This window comes from Phalaenopsis equestris, unplaced genomic scaffold (genome assembly GCF_001263595.1).
Source record: "Phalaenopsis equestris unplaced genomic scaffold, ASM126359v1 Scaffold000297, whole genome shotgun sequence".
Classification (NCBI taxonomy): domain Eukaryota; kingdom Viridiplantae; phylum Streptophyta; class Magnoliopsida; order Asparagales; family Orchidaceae; genus Phalaenopsis; species Phalaenopsis equestris.
The window spans coordinates 3084313-3104972 of NW_018164739.1; the positions used below are offsets into that span (position 1 = coordinate 3084313).

General features: G+C 34.5%; 2 protein-coding genes across 2 annotated transcripts in view; one reads left to right on the plus strand and one right to left on the minus strand.

Moving 5' to 3' along the window:
* Positions 1-300: 300 nt before the first annotated feature.
* Positions 301-2848, minus strand: LOC110025315. The gene is made up of 5 exons (XM_020725730.1): positions 2107-2848; positions 1698-1877; positions 1410-1654; positions 1193-1340; positions 301-1058 (listed from the first exon to the last, which is right to left on the minus strand). The coding sequence occupies exons 1-5, from the start codon at positions 2846-2848 to the stop codon at positions 301-303; spliced, it is 2073 nt and encodes a 690-aa protein (XP_020581389.1).
* Positions 2849-5760: 2912 nt separating this feature from the next.
* Positions 5761-20660, plus strand: part of LOC110025290 (E3 ubiquitin-protein ligase ORTHRUS 2-like) — a 15775-nt gene continuing 875 nt past the window's right edge. The window contains exons 1-8 of the mRNA XM_020725696.1: positions 5761-6410; positions 14178-14710; positions 15245-15370; positions 18348-18447; positions 18515-18576; positions 18669-18771; positions 19384-19531; positions 19638-19855. Coding sequence (XP_020581355.1) covers positions 5943-6410; positions 14178-14710; positions 15245-15370; positions 18348-18447; positions 18515-18576; positions 18669-18771; positions 19384-19531; positions 19638-19855 — 1758 coding nt within the window. The 5' untranslated portion in view covers positions 5761-5942. The remainder of the gene's footprint in view (positions 6411-14177; positions 14711-15244; positions 15371-18347; positions 18448-18514; positions 18577-18668; positions 18772-19383; positions 19532-19637; positions 19856-20660) is intronic.

Sequence of the window (20660 nt, forward strand, 5' to 3'; positions counted from 1 at the left end):
TGAATATACTTCCATAATCTTTGTATGGATCTTTTATTTGCATTTGTAAAGATGATTAAATCATCCGCAAAACAAAGATGAGAAATGCTGATCATTCCTTTATGTATATAGTTCAAGCTCGGATACTTGCTATAAAAATCATTTAAGCCTCTAGATATATAATCAAAAGCAAGAATAAAAAAGATAAGGAGAAAGTGGATCACCTTGCTTGATCTCTTTAGAAGCTTGAAAAAAACCACATTTGTTACCGTTAATAAGAAGAGAATAGTAATTGTTATTAAGAATTTTGTGTATAAGAGATCAAAATTCCTGATTGAAACCAATTGCCTGAAGTATATCAAGAATAAATTCCCAACGAATCGAATCGAAAGCTTTACGGATATCCATTTTGAATATCACATTACCCCCTCTGCTCTTTCTATTAATATCCAAAAGAAGTTCTTGAACTAGAAGGGCATTGTCACAAATATTTCTACCATTAATGAATGTCTTCTGATTAAGACATATAATATCAGTAAGCATAGGCTGAAGCCTTTTAACCAAAATTTTTGAAATCAATTTAGTGATAACAATATTTAGGCTAATAGGACGGAAAGCTTCCCAAGAAGAAGGATTATTAATTTTAGGAAGCAAAACAATTTTTGAGGATTTAAAATACCGAGGTAAATCAACACCTCTAAAGAAATCTTGAATAGTAGTAGTAAATTGTGGCTGGATAATATCCCATCCATTTTTGTAAAATTCAATATTAAACCCATCAGATCCCGCCGCCCTGCCCTCTTCCATGCCAAATAAAATGTTTTTAATTTCTTTTAGGCAGGGAATACAAGTCAGAGAATGGTTATTAATAGGAGGAGAAGCAGAAAAAAGATTGGAATTAATCTCTGTAAGCCTGCAGCCATCATTAGCAAACAAATTCGAAAAATATTGAATAACATCAGATATGATCTCGCTGTGCGTAGAGATAATTCTCCCATCATTCTTGCAAACTTTAGAAATAAAATTTTGTTTCCTACGATTACGAATGCAAGCATGATAATAGGCAGTATTACGATCACCTTCTAAAAAATTAGTTGTAATTGCTTTTGAGCATAAAAACTCTCTTGTATCGAAATAGTGTTGTTCAGATTCTGTTATTCCCTCAATAATAATTCCAAATCCAGATTATTATTAGCATAATCAAACTCCATACCTTTCACCTTATTTTCAAGATCATTAATCACTGACTGAAGGTTCCCAAACACCTTCCAATTCCAATCTTTAAGTTTTTTCGCTAGATTCTTTTGTAGCTTCCATAATTGAATCCCAGCTTTTCCTTTACCATCCGCTTTCCAATTATCCTGAAGAAAACAATTATAATTCTCATGAAGCATCCACATAGTGTAAAAACAAAAAATATATTTCAAGACATTAAGACCATCAGTGATCTGAAGAAGAATAGGAGCATGATCCAAAGCCAGTATAGCCAAATGTATTACTTTATGATGTAAGAATTCACTTATCCAATTAGTATTAGCCACAAAACGATCTAGTCTTTCAAAAATCTGTCCACGATGCCAAGTAAAAGGTTTCCCTTGAAAACCCAAATCGAAAAGTCCAGCCTCCATAAGAGCGTCATTAAAATCAGCAATACGACTAAGGTTAGGATGAACACCTCCTTTTTTTCTCCAAAGCGGAAGAAACAATATTGAAGTCACCTCCCATAAGCCAAGAATCATTCTTAGCATCAATAGATTTAATTAAAGACCGAAGCTCCAATCTAGATTGCCTGGAGCAACCCGCATAAACAATAGAAAGACGAAAAGAATCCTCATGAATATTAACCTTCAAATGTAGCATTTGATAGTCATTAGTGAGAACCTCCACCTTCACAAAATCTTTCCATAAGAACCAAATCTTGTTATTAATATTAGCAAGATAATTGAAGAAGCCAATCTTCCTTACATATTTATCATTGTTACAAGAACTAACCATAGGTTCCAGAATACCAAAAAAAATTAATTTATAAGTGCGAATTAAATGCTTCAATCTATCAGTGGCAATAGTCTTAGCTATTCCTCTAATATTCCATATAAGTGTGTTAATCTTCATCATTTATCACCATACCTCTGGTTAGCCTCATTGGCAAGGCTCCATTATTAGGATCATCTTTATTATTTAAATAAATGATAAGAGCTTCTGGATTAATATAACTAAGTTCTCTATTTCCTTTGAGTTTACGCTTTCTAGAAGAGCGTTGAACCATCCAGCTTTCATCCAATTCTGATCTAGTAAGAACTAGACTATCATCCATCATAGGACCCATCGGTACAAAAACATGTTCATTCAAAAAAATTGTTTCTATTTCCACAATAGATTTCTCAACATTCATGGAAACTCCTACATCATTTGTTACATGTCTTTCATCATCATGATTCCCCTCAAGATTATCCGTGTTAGAGATAATCTTGTGAATCATTGGAATAGCAATGTTATCATTGTTAGTTTCAGGATCAAGATTCATACCCACATTAATGATTGTAGTAGGTTGATTAGGCTCTAAATTTTCTGTATTGACAACCAGAATTTCTTGATTTTGAGAGACGTCCATATGACTCATATTCTCCATTCTTGATTTCTTTAATTCTTTATTACCACGTAATTCAGGATGAGTATTAAAGCAATGAGTGAACAAATGACCGAACATCTTGCAATGAGTACAGTAACTAGGCACAAACTCCATTTCTACAGGTTGCCAATATCCATCAACTTCACTCCCAATCCAGACTGAATCATGAAAGTAAGTAGTAATATCCTTTTCGACTAGAACCCTAGCCACAGATGGTCTAGTACTATGAAGAGTAGCCATATCAAGCTTTAAAGGTTTGCCATATATTGAACCTAAGGAGAATAATATTTACTGATTGAATAAATGCAATTTTAATCCAGGAAATCTTATCCAAACCAACACAATTGGAGGCTCTTCCATAAGATTGAAATCAGGAGTCCATTTAAGAATCTTCAGGTGACATTTTTCTATAAAGATAACTTTCTTGGAAAATATAGCAGTATAATCTTCCTCCTTTTGTAACTTAATCATGAGATTTCTCCCATTAATAAGTTCAACTTTCCAAAGACCCGATAAACCACATTCAGCAAAATATTTCCTCATAGCCTCAAATTGAGGATGAGCAAAAGTAAACTTAACAATCAAAGTAAATTTCATTGGATCTATCAACATCTTAGTATCATTCCCTTGAAGAAATAACGTCAGTTTATCGTTTTTCTTTGAAGCTTTCTTCAATAATCCATCTGCATCACTTTCAACCAACTGATCTCTAAAAGAAGAAGGAAAAAGAACATCTATCGAAGGTTGGTTACGTGAACTGTAACCGTGTCCTTCAACTATTATACTTCAATATATGTTCGATTGGGACACAAGACATCGAGTATAAGGAAATACTATCTTTTGAATCATCCATATTTTTAAACTAAATGATCTCTACTACCATACTCATCTACTATAATGAGGAGGTGTTTATTATGTCATTGATAAGCATAATGGGATATGAAATTGCACTTGGACTAATGCCAAGTTCACCATCCTTAAAACCACAAAATCATTATAAATTTTCTCTTATGGTTCTTATTAGGTTCTCTCCCTAATAAAAATATGTGCTATAGTGGTATAAATTGTCATTGTTAATCAGAATGTGTTCCCTTGGTTTAGGAATTAAGCATACTAGCTTTTGATGTTTGAAACTACATAAACTCCAAAACAAGGTGGAACGAGTTTTCCTTAAGTACACAAGGGTTGGTGGCATTCTTATGTGTTCCAATTAAACTAATTAGAAATTTTGATATGATCCACTTGAGTAATCTTTAAATTGAATTGGATTATTTATTTGTCCAATCAATTGAGTTTGTCAGTCCACGGTTCACTAATTCATTAGATTGAAACCTACAATAGAGTTGATTTTAATGTTGTGAAGTAAAAGAACTTTTTTTTTTTAAAATAGTGTATTATATTTTCCTACTGGAGCAGATGTGCACAACTCATGTGATTCAATCAGTCTTGCGAAAAGATGACAAAGCAGTGGCTTTGTGCTGCTGTCGGCTCTATGTGAATGTAAGTTGTGTGAATGCAAGATGAGCACAATCACGACTTCGATTGGTCTTATAGGAAGATGGTGGAGAGTTGTGGCTTCATGTTGCTGTCGGCTCTGCCTTGATGTGAATGTTGGTCACACGACTGAAAGTTGAGAACAACTGCAGCTTCTTGATGTTACCACCTTTGTTGCTTGAATGAAATAGTGCTGTGGTGCAAAGAGAAGGAATAATACTTCTCGTGCATTTGAAGTTGTTGACATGCAAAACATTTTGACATAATAGTTGTTTTGGAGCGTTGTGAATGTTTCTAATGCTACACAAGTAAATAGTAAGTTCCAGAAGTTTGGTATGTAATTACAAAAATTTTAGGTGCCATGTAGGCGAATATCCCTAAAGTGAATTGAGCTTTTTTATGTAATTGGAAGTTGAAACATTTTTAATAATTTATAAATTTACATGCCACATAATTTTTATGCATTTATATATCTAGCACCCATATTTTCGTATTTACGCAAATCACTCTTAAATTTTTAGTATTATATATCTAGCATCTATATTTTCATATTTACACAAATCCCTTAAATTTTAGTACTGTATAATAATATCATCAAAAAGTGATATACAATTAATAAAAATTAACTTTTTATTCAATTTAGAGGCTAAGTACTTGATTTAGAACAATTTCAGGAAATTATAGACTTAGCTTTTGCTTTTATAAAACCTTCCTCCCACCTTCCTTTTTAGCCTTTCCGACATGGGACTAAACTATGAGCCATGGAATGCATGTGGGTTCGTTCCCATTCATACTGTTATCTGTATGTAGCCTGTAGGATTCTAAAAATTATATTTTTACAATTTAATTACACACAACAATCACCCAAAAGATTCAATATAATATGTTAACTGCCCAAATTTTAAATATAATATTTTAACCATCCAAAATTTAAATATAATACTTTCACTCAAAGTCTTCTATAGTGGGTAAAGAAGAATAATTGTAACAAAAAAATGATTAAATATTATATTTAAAGTTTTAGCGGTTTAGGGTTTAAAATGATTCGCGTCCTGCTGGAGAACAAAATAATATCTTCAAACGTGATGTTCTACAGGAGGAAATTTCTTGTGTTTCAGTATGAATTTTGATATGAAAGTTTCATCCCATAAGATTGAAGTGATATGAAAATTATGATCCTATTGGATCATTAAACATTAGGACGATCACATTAATAAAGATAGGCTAAACTCTTAGGCCTGTACATATATAAGACTCTCACAATCTTCTTACCAAAACATTACTAAATGTGAGCAGAATGATCATTTGTCCAAATACAACAATATTACAATAATTTTCACATAGCTGCAACAAACAACCAACTAATTTTCTCGTAACAGCTTCATGGGGTAGCTAAGCTGCAGCTGAAAAATTAAGAAGCTGCAACTGCCCCAAACAAACCCTAAATATTTTGGAGCGTTGATACATAATTTTTTTTTTTAAGTAAAAATAAAAGTTAATATAAAAATAAAAAAATATTATTTAATTATTTAAAACAAAAATTATTCAAATACTTATTTATATTCGTCTTATTTGAAAATCAAATTTAAAAATATTATGTTTAAAAATCACATATTTATATAATTTAAATAATAATTATTTAACGGGCCGAACACTAACTTACAGCTTTTAGAACCCTAAATCCCAACTTGTTGCCCCCACAAATCCGGCGGACATACACCGAAGCAAAATCTCAGTGGAGAGGGAAATAATTCAAACTCTCCTTCTTCTTCCCGAAATCCCGCCTCTCTATCTCTGGCACGAGCTCGCATCTCTCCAATAGCTGAAGCTTCTACCGGGAATGGCTTCCGATCTACCATGCGATGCAGACGGAGTGTGCATGGTTTGCAAGGCGAAGCCATCGGAGGCAGAGGCTGTGCTCTGCCGTACATGCGTCACTCCGTGGCACGTCTCTTGCCTCTCCCGCCCCCCGGAGACTCTTGCTTCTGCTCTCGAATGGCAGTGCCCTGACTGCTTCCAGCTTCCGGAATCGGCGGTGGGGAAGGTGGCGCCGATGCTGGTAGGCGCATCTGCAGAGCTGGTGGCTGCTATTAGGGCGATCGAGGCCGACGGTTCGCTGACGGAGCAGGACAAAGCTCGACGTCGCCAGGCGCTTGTGAGCGGCGTTGGTGACTTGGCAGCGGGGGAGGAGGTCGGGGAGGATGGTGAGGGGAAGAAGAAAGCGAAGCGGGGTAATGATGTTTTGGGTCTCCTTGATGGAAGTATTTACTGCTCCTTTTGTATGCAGCTGCCGGAAAGACCGGTCACTGTGAGTTATTCTCATTTTCTTACATTTACTAAAATTGCTACTTCATTCTCTGTTTATTTGGATGTTTTAATAACATAAATGCTTCAATATTTTTGTTGCTATTTTTGTTTATAAAGAGCTTCTGCCATGTTGCCATTTGTTGAGTTCTGGCTGTCATTATTCTGATGTATTTCTTACTGATTTTGATCATTGTTGAAGAATGTTAACGTGAGTGGAGCAAATGCTGTTTACAGATGGCGGTCGTCCGTATTTGATGCCTATTAACAAAGTGTTTTATAAGCGTTGCATGTTAGAAAATATGTGACGGCAGAGCAAAAAATTTAGGTTTTAGTTTTGCATGAAGATTTGTCTCACACAAGAGAGAGAAAAACACAGAAAACATTTAAAATTCTACTTGGAAAACCTAAAAAAACAAGAAAATCACTGGTCTGACTCAATTAGAATAATATGCTCTATAAATAATATAGTTAACTTTTCTTTGATTGGAGAAGATGATGTTACAGAGTTATGAACCGTTGTGTGTCATTCTACATCTAATTATCATAATAGGTATTTACATATAGTAACATTAACCAAGTTACATTAATCAAACATTAGCAACGTTAGCTGTAGGACAATAGTTGAGCTACATCAAGGATTGGTGAAAATTGCTTGTGGTTGTTCTCATCAGGCTTCTCAAAGAGTATGGATTTAACTCTTAGTTTTCTGTCTCCTCTCATATTGAAAATGCATCCTAATGATAGAGTTTTGGGAGATATATTTTGGTAAATTTAGCTGAACTTCTAAATCTCTCGATCGGATGATTCATGTTTATTCTTTAAAACATGAACTATATTTTTAACATTTAATAGTCTGTTTGGGGTAGCTACAACTTATTGATAATCTATTGATAAACACTTGATCTAGATAAACTGCTCATCAGTAGCAGTTCCGGATAAATTGACTGATTGTTTGGTTTTTGCTGTTGAAAAATAGCTGTTTTGCAGCTGTTTCTGGATAAATGATCAATCTGCCCCTGTGTAGTAAGATTATTTGTAGCAGAATCGTCTAAGCAATATATTTGATGATCGAGAAGCAAAAAAAAAAGTTCATAACAGTATATAAAATAAACTACAAATCTCACTTAACAACGAGTATTAAGATTGATAAGAAAAAGAAAAAAAACTATTAAAATTACTATTCAAGCTATGACAATGTTAATTTTAAAATGCAGCTCCTTCATGTCACAAGCCGTGTTGTCAATCAGGTATACAATCCAACCCTGATTACTATTGGTAGTGGAATCTGCCGGATCGTCTACCCATTTGAAGAAGTCATACTTCTTTGGGGTGCTTCGCGGGCACTTGTAGAACTGTCACATGTAGCTATGTGACCGGCGCGGCGTTAGTAACGAAGACTGCAGTCCGCAGTGGCATAACACTCGCCCGGTGTTCCCCGAAAACCCGAAGCTCATCTTCCTTCAATAATTCAAGCGAGAACCCGCCAATCATAACATTAAATGAAATTAAAAAAATTATGAAAATAAAAAATAAGAAATAATATTGAATAAAGAAACAAAAATCTGATTAAAAAAAAATAGCAGATGTGAGGACTCAGAGAACTCACCACACCAATCAATGAAACTGTCACTACAATACGACATTTGATCTTGTAAAGAAATGAGTTCTTGGTTGCATTTAATTCACCTATAACTAGAGTAGCTTAAAAAATTGTTACAACGAAAAGAACTGAGGTATTTGGTTGCCTTCATTGTGCATATACACAAAAAAATCATCCAAAAACGCCTCATAAACCGATGCACCGAGAAGAAGAAAGCTACTTGGTTATCTTTATTGGGATTTCACATGTAACACTAACCAACAATGAGTAATAGACTATCTAGAAGAGCTCATAAGACCAAAAGTCCCATCATGTATCTCACAAGACCACAAAAAAAAAAAAACATATAAAACTCAACATAAAATAAAGAAAAAAATTAGATGAAAGTTTCAAATTTGAAAATATCTGTGATAAAATTGAAATACAATAAACATAAAAGTTCTTAAATTAACAAGACAAATCCATTCAAGATTGAAAAATGTCATTTGCTATCTGCTCTCTCAATGTTGTCATTTTCGATGCATCTTCACCCTCTTGTGTGTGAGTATTCTGTGATTCTATTTGTAGCTATGGTATGAACTGTCCCACATGGAATTCAAATGCTTCTGGCGGGAGTGGAGTTGTTCATCTTCTGCGAGGGTGAAGTCTACATTCGATCTAAAGAGACTTTGTCGAATGTAGTTGTGTAGTGCCATAGTGTCCGATACTATCTGCATTTACTTTAGAAATGGGTAAGTTGACATATCTTGTAATATCACCCACTTTTTCTTCCATACTCTGAATGATCTTTCGATCACGCTGCGTAAGGAGTGCCTCTTGTTAAATATTTTCTTCCTACCGTATGCATCTTTCAAAATCAGAAAGGTGGTACTTCGTATTAGGGTATGACTTCAGATACCCTCTCTGTGAAGGATATCCAACGTCAACAAAATAATATTTACTTGCACAAATACGTTAATTAGTAATGAACCAAAAATACCGAATGTATCATCTATATTTACGTACTTGGAGGTGGATACGGGAAGCACTTTCTTCAGTTTCTAGTTGCAAACTTAAAAACACGGCTATCGTGTGCTCTGTCTTTCCATCCAGCCATAACAAAAGCGAAACACATGTTAAAGTCACACACGACCGTCACATTTTGTGTGAGAGAGTCACAACATTCAATGTAGGCGATCTTCTTAGTACCGAATAACCGTGCATTGACGTGTGTTCCGTCAATAGCTTCAATACAGTTTTGTCATATTAGATATAGTTCATTATGATTTCACACGTAACTCATATTGATGTATGAATGATATTAAAAAAAATACCTTGAGGAACGACATGTTTCGAGCGTCATTTGCAATATGTGTAGGATTGGACTGAAATGTGGGATCCTTGGGCTTAACTAGCTTGGACGCCAAACTTAGATGAGCATTCAAACCCACTGAGAAATATCTGCTAATAGTCTCCGATGAATTTTGCAATCGTTGTAAAACTTCTCTATTAGATTCATTTTATGATAAAATAGAGTATTATTGTTAACACCTCTCTTGTCATTCGCGTGGAGCCATGCAATCCATGATGATTTTGAAGTTCATTAAGTAGATTGATAAACATCTCTTTTGTCATACGAATATGTTATCGAACCTTGTTGGGGGGTTCTGTAATAGCTCACCAATCCATTTATACACCCACTATCACTCGACGTACTCATATAACAAAGTAATAATAATAGTAACTTTTTTGTTATAGTTTAATTGTTCTGGATCTATCTTACAGAAGTTTTGAAGAGGATAATGTTAAAAACTCAACATAGAAGAAAATAAATAAACAACCCATGAAACAAATTTCAAAGATTAATAGGAGAACAAATGGATAATTTCTTACAACAGTCATTTATCCATGAAAGAACGTAAGTAATCGACTCAGAATTTTGGATCCATCTTCATAAAGAACTGTCTGCGGGTTGGGTCTTTTAGCAACTTCACAGAGTTTACATAGAACTGTTTTTCCTCCTTAACTTCAAGATATATTTCTAGGACTCAAAAACATTCATCAATGGAGATGTTCTATGAGGCATCAGGCTTAATTGTGCAGGATTCAACTAGTTTAGTTATTGAACTTCTGATGAATGGGGCTCATTTTTTCTATTCTCCACCTTGGGCACTTTGACCCACATGTGCATTCAACATCTCTGTGGATTTGACTGGTGCCTTCTCCTAAGCCACTTACCTGTTCGGTTCCCATGACGTCTGGTAAGCCGGTAAACCTCTACTCGCTTGGGTTAAAAGCATGAGCTCCCGTTGCGACAACGCCATGAACATGTCGTCAAACTTCTCTTCCTGAACCGGATCAATGCCACTGAATTTGAATTACCTGGTTGCTGACACGACCGATAAGATATAATGACTTTTATTAGTTAAACCTCCTTAGTAGGATAAATAATGAAATAAGTAATCTTTGGTACGTCATTAACTCTAATTTCTCAGCCCACAAATCCCCCGATGCATCAATTGTCCGCTTCAATGGATCCCAACTCAATCTCGTTGATCCTCTTTTTGGTTCCTTTCATATTTTCCAATCATTCTTAATTAACCTTACTTGTTCTTAAATTTTATTCTATCATAATCACTTCCTGTCAATTTTTTGAATTTAACCATTAGATTTTATTATTTTTCTTTGTTAAAATATGTGGTGGGTCTATTTCTCAGTTTAATATTTCTAATACAAAGATCACAAAATATAATAATGACCTCCCTATCCCACATGACTGATGATCCGATCTCTTTGATTTTACTCATTGCGTACTGTCAAATAAACGAGATAACATAAAATAATTTGTTTCATTACAAAAAATGTCCCAGAAAAAAGATTGCACATTTCAAATAACTAAACATAACAGAAAAAAATTTTCATAACAGGAATTCAGTGCAAAAAATCATTTTTAAAAAGTATTATGACAGATAAAGTGATCATAACAGCATCCTTCCAAAAAAACTTAACATAAATTCAATGGGAAATAAAGGCTGGCTGCAAGAATCTGCATAAGGAATCCGCATAGTATTATCACAAGTTAATTCCCCGTTTTTATCAATAATATAAGCATCCATGAGCATTCTCAGCCATCAAGCCAACCAAAAAACCACCCATCAACATCATTTGGTCTTTATAGATAACTGAATATGTAAACCTTTTTTGATATGATATTCATCAATATGAGTAGTAACAGTAGATCGAAAGCACGATCTACACAATAAAAACCTTAAACATAAAGCTTATTGTCCACGTTCAAGAACATCTTTGCTTGAAAAGAGATAACGTGCATTACCACCTTAGTAGAATCATTGTTACTGCAGACTCCTTTATAAATAATTGCAAAGCAAATGCCTATAACAACGATGTTATTCAATGTCCCAACCACCATCAAGACATGTGGGGCAAACCTCTGGATCACAAGCAACAGGACAACAAAGCCATCAAGCTAATCAGATTCAGAAAAAAATGCAAAGTGATTTTGACATGAAGCCCAACACAGCATATAGTGCTTTAAGATGAACTTGAAGCAACTGTTTGGATTATAATTTAAAGAATAATATAACCATCGAGCTAATCAGATTCAATGAATATGGTCTGTTGTTTAGCAATCAACAATGTAAACCAAGTGAATCGATACACCTATCCCTCGCCAACAAAGCATAGCTCCAGAAAAATGAAATCTCTATCTAGGAGTTTGAATCAAGCATTTGAGGCACATATTTATTGAAAAGCAAAGGAAAAAAAAAGGACTTATTTCCAGACAGAGAAACAACAAAGAACAGATCCACAAAAAAAAAAAAAACTTCTATGCATAGAGATCTTCCTCAAGATTTTTTTTGGCTACTTAGGGCTGTTCGACCCCTGCTGAGAAGGATAGCAGAAGAAAAAAAAAAAGAAAAGTGCTTACCGGGGAGAGAAGGATCCGGCTAAGGTTTGCCGCGTGAGGGCCTTCTGTCGAATGGGGGAGTCCGGCTAAGGCTTTCAGGTTGGGCCGAAGAAGGAGGGAGGAACGGCTAGGGCTGAGGAGCGTGATAGGTAATTCGAGGGCAGTGGGGTAATAAAGTTGCAAATAAACGTGGGTTGAGGGTATTATCCCGCGGCCACATTTTTAACTAAAATCAAATGCAATTTTGGGATAAGCAAGGCAAATGTGATAAACAAATGGCAGGGCGGTGTTTTCAAAATGCCGTCCGCAATTATAAGCTGTCCCAAACAGGCCCTAATCATCCTAATTACCTCACAATTGAATGATCTTTGGTTTGTTCGATTCCTCTCATTGATGTAATTAAAGTGATTTTAAACATAAATTAAATTATTTTGCAACCAACTGAACAACTCTCGAGTATTAGAAAATGCAATTGAATTCTAAATACTAGCAAGCAAACAACCACAAGGATTCTCTCCTATCACCACAAAGTTACAATAGCGATATCTCTGCCATTCAACTCACTTTGGATTGCTGGATTGATTATATCTCTCCTTCTCTTATAACCACCATAATTAGGAAAATCCTATCCATTCACGTTTGTTTGGATGAGTAGAATTTTGTTACTTGACCCTCTAATTAGCATGATAGTTGGAGCGGATTTGAGTGCTTTTGATGGCTTGCAATATTTTCATTTTAATCCTGGTTCTATATTACCACTAACTTGTACATGCAGACACAAAGTCAGAAACAAAAGCTTTTAGCTGAGTTACTAAAAATGCGGCTGATGGAAAATTTATAAATTTTTGTTTACCTCGTGCAAGCAGCAGTCAATGCTGATTGGATTCTCTTTGCACGAGCATTTATTTTATGCTCATCCTTTCCTCTATGAGGGAGTTCCGACTGTCATGTTTTTTCTTCCTCATGCACCCAAGCTTTGCTAATTCCTTAATTTATGCATTTTACCATCAGTTTTATGTAAGAATGTGATCAGGCAGAATGATAGCATAATCCCCCATAATTTGAGATGTGAAGTGTAATACGAATTTCTCTGAAAGGCATTTATCCTTTACTGAACATTTGACTGCTTTCTTGAAATAGACTGCTTGCGATGGGGCAATTTGGGCTTCACTGAGAGTGATTTGCGATAAATCTACTCTGATAACTTATTGTCATGATTTTTTACCCTTTTAAATTGGTTTTTTTACACTTTGTTAGTGTTATGAATGCCCTTTACGATAGAAGTGATGATAGATGTTATTTTATTAACATTTGCTCCTAAAAGTATAGAGTAGTTAAGTACTTTTTAAATTATATTTATAGACGCATTGTGCATCTTATTGCAGCTTTTAGTTCTGCTATATTGGGGAAAGTCTCAAGTATATTCATTTTCAAACTTATGCTATGTGTAATACATACTTTCGATATCATACTGGCACCTTTGCTCCCCTTTGGCAGGCCCAAATATTTGGATTTTTTTTTTAAACAATTTATCCCGAATGTGTGATAATTATTGTTGTTCTTAACATTCATTTCCGCCGACTAAATTACTGGCCCAATGATGGCTAGGCTGGCCATCATTATATTTTCAATCGTATCTTCTTTAAATGGTGTCTATCCAAATACAGTCTCATTTGATCTTTTGAATCATGCCTTACTCTCCAATTTTCTTTGTTTTGTTTTTCTTCATTCTATGAATTATTAATTAAATGTGTTCTTTTATATTCATGCGAGGAATTTCTTCTGTAGATATTATGTAAACATTTTTACTTAAAAACTTGGGATTGTTGATTTTTTTGCTCAAAGTTTCAAAACTAGTATAGTTTAACTTGAGCACAGCTTATGTACATTTAACTCCTGGAAACATTGGGCAATAATTTTTTAATATCACTCATATTGCTATTCTACATGGAAACTATGATGGTTGCATCAAAAATAAGTATTTTTTTATTTAATCATAACCTTTAACTTACACATCTTACCATACTGAGTTGATTCAAATGGAACAATTGTGCTTTAGGTAATGAAACTGATAAGTCTGATAGATTGTTTTTAAAACACGATTTAGAGCTCTATGAGTGTTTAGTGAATATGATACTATGAGTCAATAGTTTGTTGTTATTTTTTTTGGTTTTGATTTAGGCAAATTGTTAAAGGAATTATTTTAAAATTAATTTTTGTTTATATTTCCTCTTTTCTTCTTTAATCTTTTCTTTAAACAGACGCCATGTGGCCACAACTTCTGCTTAAAATGCTTTCAAAAGTGGGCTGGGCAGGGAAAACTCCACTGTGCAAATTGCCGTTCTTTGATCCCTTCGAAGTTTGCAGCACAGCCAAGAATAAATTCAACGCTAGCTATGGGCATTCGTATGGCCAAATCTGCGAAATCAGGCACATCATGTGGTTCAGTTAATGAATATCACTTCATTCGTAATGAGAATAGACCTGATAAAGCCTATACCACCGATAGGGCTAAGAGGGCAGGAAAAGCAAATGCCTGCAGTGGACAGATCTTTGTCACAACTCCTCCGGATCACTTTGGTTCCATTACCGCAGAGTATGATCCGAAAATGAGAAGGGGGGTGTTGGTGGGTGATTCCTGGGATGATCGGATGGATTGCAGACAATGGGGTGCACACCTACCTCATGTTGCAGGAATTGCAGGGCAAAGCGAGTATGGTGCACAGTCAGTTGCTCTGTCAGGAGGATATCAAGATGATGAGGATCATGGGGAATGGTTCTTGTACACAGGCAGGTGTGATTATTTTGGTTAAGTATAAGCATTTAATCTGCTAAGCAGAACTAAATTTGATTACATATTTTTTTGGAAAGCTTTTTGTATTGACTTTGATAATTGTTTTTTTTAGTATGCTACCTATAGAATTTACTACATCCAGTTAGTCTTTTAGCTTTAATTGAAGGGTGATTGTTTGACATGCTTCATGTCTTCGAGGTTCAGGTAAGCATCTCGGTTAAGCTGGAAAAGTTGTTTAGTATATTTGAATAATTAGTGTTAGTCATGTTAAACTGTTCTTTATATGACTTGGTATAAACATGGACATGCTATGCCATTTGTATAATGGGACTATCTCTAGCTTTCCTATTTGATTTTTTAGTTGTAGCTGTGAGGGGAACGTTTCTATCTGTACTATGTCATTTACGCCTATTTGTGCTAACTTATGTTAAAATGGCTCCTAGTGTAGTTCTTATTTCTCCCAGCGCTGTATCATTTCCCATTGGTATATTAAATAATATTTTTATTTTTATGTTTTTGTTGGATTTTGCATAGTGGTGGTAGAGACCTGAGTGGTAACAAGCGCACGAGCAAGCAGCAGTCATTTGACCAGAAATTCGACAAACTTAATGAGGCTCTACGCGTTAGTTGTCTAAAAGGCTACCCTGTGCGGGTGGTAAGGTATGCTATCAGGTTCCTTTGTAATATGTTTTCTTCTGTTCTCCTTATATAACGAGTTTGGTTTCTTTCCCGTCAATTGTTGAGTGGTAGCATGGAAAAAGGGAATCAAGCTTTCATAGTTGACCCCAAGCTACAATTTTTTTCTCTCTTTTGTTTTTGTTTTCGGTATATAATTTGGGTAGCTAAAAGTTCTGCAGGATTGCAGTTTGCCTGTGAATTGATTATTAATCTAACATGTTGATGGAAGCATATATAGTTACATTCTGTAGTTCTCACTCTAATAATGAGATCTTAACAATTTACGCTAGTGCGGCATGAACATCTATGTGAGACGCTTGATTTTAGTTTGGCAGTAATATTTGTTGTCCTCTCGATCAATATTTTTCATGACTGTTGCTTCATAATAAATTTATAGGATTGTGGTGTAAACAACTCTATTTAAAATTTGAATAGTATACACTCATATTGGCAGTAATATTTGTTGTCTTCTTGACCCCAAGCTACAATTTTTTTTTGTTTCTCTTGTTTTTTTTTTCGGTATATAATTTGGGTAGCTAAAAGTTCTGCAGGGTTGCAGTTTGCCTGTGAATTGATTATTAATCTAACATGTTGATGGAATCATATATAGTTACATTCTGTAGTTCTCACTCAAATAATGAGATGTTAACAATTTACGCTAGTGCGGCATGAACATCTATGTGAGACGCTTGATTTTAGTTTGGCAGTAATATTTGTTGTCCTCTCGATCAATATTTTTCATGACTGTTGCTTCATAATGAATTTATAGGATTGTGGTATAAACTACTCTATTTAAAATTTTAATAGTATACATTCATATTGGCTTTGATCGAGTTAATCATGTCACATTACTATTATATATTGGGTTTAATAAGTGGCCATCAATTAAACCAAGTTGCCTAAAGAAGTTATTAGACTAAACATCTCTAAACTCCACTAGAGAACACTGCATTTTTTACAAATTAAAGTTTCATGTCAAATTAAGTTTTCATTATAGTTGGCAGTCTTCCTTTATTTTATTTATTTATTTATTTTTTGACTACCTCATTCCTGTCACTCATAGTGGAAGGAAGGGAAGATTGGGAGATGAGTTTGGAGAAGTTTAATTCTTTGTACTGAAATATTTAAACACATTCTCTGAGTTGTTGCATCTCAAGAGCTTGTCGATCTAGAATCTTTGTTTGATATTTACCAGTTCCTTAAGTTGTCCCATTGTATAGTTAGACATTGAATCTCTTTACACTTATGATACTACCAATAACCAAAGATGACAGTGAGGCTGGAGGAACGTTAGCTTCATCATCATTATCGTCATCGTCACAAGCTCTTTGGCGGATGAATCACAAGTCAATAAAAGATGTACTTCCTCATGTTAGGGCATTCCTTAAATATTCCTTCATCTATGAGAGCTGCATTTGTTGTACTTACATCTAAGATGGAGGAGGCTCCTTTTCAGTAATTCTGTCATGCTTCAAATCTTTCTTCTTAGCAGCGTTATTACTGCTTGGCTCTCAGATACTCTAATTTGTTCTCCTATCACTCTGATCTTCATAATTAATATTTCTAGAATGGGGTTGGCTATGGGCTAATTGTGCTTGGAATATCTTCAATTGTAAGCTGCCTCATTTGACCTACATGTCGGGATACGTTGAAAGCAGAACACTTCACAAGATCTACTGCTTAGGTGATGCTCAACAAAGAAAAAAAAAACAAGAATTTCTTTCAAAAGTTGACTGTCGCACATGAACATTTTGAAACCCCAATAAAGCCGTATATCTGGTTTTTAAATGTGAGAAATGTAGCTTGAATTCTCATCAAGTCTTTGAAGCAATCTTTACCATACATTTGGACTAATTTCTTATGGCCAAGCTGATTTAGGGTGTTGCACTTAGAAATTCCCTTTTGGGTAGTTTCTCAGGAGTCCTCTCAGGAACTATCTCTGAGGGAATTCTCCTTGGTAGTTAGTGGTTACTCTCAGCTACTCTTAATATCTCCAGGATTGCCTCTCAACATCAAAATTCCTCTTTAGTGTACTTCATGCACTCATTTTTGTGGTATTATTATTATTTTGATTAACTTCAAACATTTAGAAAGGGTCTCTAGACAATTCATCACAATATGGTAGAAATTATGCCATTAGTTCAAGTAGCACACCAATTTTATAACATATATCAAGGAATATTAACTCTCTAATGCTATCAATTTGTTGATTGGTTTACTCATTTAACTTAATATTGAAAGTAGGGCTTATTGTTTCTAGTGCGTTCTTTTGCTCAACCAATCATTATGTTCTGACTAATATTCTTAGGTAGAACACTACTATACATATTAAGGCCTCTGTCCATTTTAGAGAAAATATACACGATCTAAGACTATCATAATTGAATAGACGAGCATAAGAATTGCATAAAAATATTATTGATAAAAGGGAAGGATTACACAATAGGAAAGAAAGATATAGAGAAATTTAGGGTGATTGAGGTTGACCCTACATATGGTTAGACTTCAAAGGGTTTGTTACATGATAAAATTGTCATGATATCCAAACCAAAATTTGGTTATGATGGGTTTTAAAAATCTAAAATTTATTTAAGATAGGTGCAATGCATGAATAATCAATCAACCTTTATATTGTACTAATCTTTAAAAGATTCCAATGGTTTAAAACCTATCCTGTTCGAATGTTGGTTACGATATCCCACTAATTTTTTTTTTTTCACTTTGATCACTAAGCAAACATTTTTTTTAATAGAATATAATTTAAGAAAACTACAAACATTCACTGATAATTAGGATTGAGACCTGTACATTGGCCCTATCCATGTTGTGTTGTGCCCGCGCATAATATTTTTAAACGGAACAACAACAATAACAACAAGTATTATTACCAAAAAAACTATGAAGTGACTTTTGAGTCCTGTTTATAGCTTAGAATTATACCTTTTCTTCTTCTATGCAGGTCCCATAAAGAGAAGCGCTCTTCCTATGCCCCAGAAAATGGGGTCCGTTATGATGGAGTTTATAGAATAGAGAAATGCTGGCGAAAAGTTGGACTTCAGGTACTTAAACATCTCGCAAATGGCGATAATATTATGAATTTATCTCTTAATTTCATTTTGGATGCAGGGGTTCAAGGTCTGCAGATATCTTTTTGTTAGATGTGATAATGAACCAGCACCTTGGACAAGGTTTATTACCCTCACTTCTCCATTTATTCTTCTCATCTTTTCCTATATTATTGATCTTTATTACTTGAACATCTATGATGGGCGGACGCTAGTGATGAACATGGTGACCGTCCGAGGCCTTTACCTGTCATCAAAGAACTGAAGAAAGCCACAGATATTACAGATAGGAGGGATGTTCCATCTTGGGATTATGTTGTAAGGATTTATATTTTTCAACCCATTCTGCCCATCCCTAAAATTGCATTTTTATGCTTATTTTGTTTGATAATTGTCGTAGTCGTCGGAATGACTTCAGTCTAGCTCACTCTAATTTCCGTCTTTTAAGGCATTTAGATACATACCACCCAATTACTTTATATTTACATATCTAGCACCTAAACTTTGTCTTTTACATTTATACCACTCATATCTTTCATATCACATCAACAACAACTGTTTTAACCTTTAAAAAGTGAAATACACGTATATCAAACCACCTCAATGAATCATGCATAGGTAAAGTGGTTTGCATGTAAAAATTGAAGTTTTGGTTTTACATATGTAAATACATAGGAATCGAGTGTTACGTATGTAAATTTTCCTAATCTATATGGAACTCTTATATCAAACCACCTTAACGAATCATTCCATTTCGGTTACCGACATGAAAATTTTTATGGAAGTGTCTTCTGTCATGATTACCATATTTTGCTGGAAATTTTTATGAAGTGAATTTGTCATGATCAGCATATCCTTTGTTGATTTTTTTTTTCCTGTCTATGATTAATTGTAACACTTTGGTTTTGTTTCATCTTTATACTCTTTTAGGAAGAACATGGCTGGAAATGGGTGAAGCCGCCGCCTGTCAGCAGGAGCAGGAAACCCGTGTATACCATAAATAATGATGAACAAAAGAGAGTAAAAGTGGCCATTAGGGTTACCCAAAACAATTCAGTCAAGGAGAAGCTATTAAAAGGTTTGTTTTAATATATATTTTAGGCCTCTTGATACCAAATAACAGCCCTTTTTACCATTTGTTCTTTATGTGTTCATTTGTAATGGTTTTTATTATTTTATTGTAGAATTTAGCTGTCTGATTTGCCGGAAAGTACTGTCTTCGCCATTGACGACCCCTTGTGCTCATAATTTCTGCAAGACATGCTTGCTGGGTTCATATGCTGATAAGTCCTTTGTGAGGGAGAGGAGTAGTGCGGGTGGTCGCACTCTTAGAGCTCAGAAGATTACGAAGAAGTGCCCTGCTTGTCCATATGATATTTCAGATTTCTTACAGAATCCCCAGGTAATTTCTTGGCTAACTTAATCAAGGAAGAATTCCATACATGCCACTCAATTCTTATGTATTTACATATGTAACACCTAAATTTCAATTTTCACATATTCCCACCTTAGCTATGCATGAAAAAGGTGTATATTTCACTTTTTAAAGTTAAAATAGTGGTATTTTTTATGTGATAATGAAAATTTGGGTGGATCATAAAAAGCAAAATTCAGGTGCTGTAGATGCCCATACATACCACATAACTCTTAGATATTCACACATTTAACTCCTAAATTTTAAATGACACTCAAATTTTTAATATTGCATAAAAAATGCCACTATTACTCTCATTTTAAAAGTGAAATGCACATTTTCATGCATAAGTTTAGAGCGTTCGTTAAGTAAACGAGCTGAACACGAACAGTTCTTTGTTCGGCTCGTTTTAGCTCGAAGTAAAAAAACGTTATATAATTATTTATATAATAATATATTACATATATTATTTATATAATAATATATTATATATATTTATATCTAAGTTTAACTCATAACATCTCATATGGTAATGTGGTTAATCCCTTATTTTGTATATATTTGGCCCAGGTTCAAATCTCACACTTTACATCTATTTTTTTCAATTTAATTTTAACGAACCAATTTCGAGCCGAACACAAACATGAATATTTAAATCGAGCTGAACACGAACACACTGTTCACAAGCCAATTTTGAACATGACCCGATTTCAAACACGATCTATTTCGAACGAGCCGAACACGAGCCAGCTTGAGCTCGCTCAAGCTCGGCTCGGGTACAAACCCAGCTCTC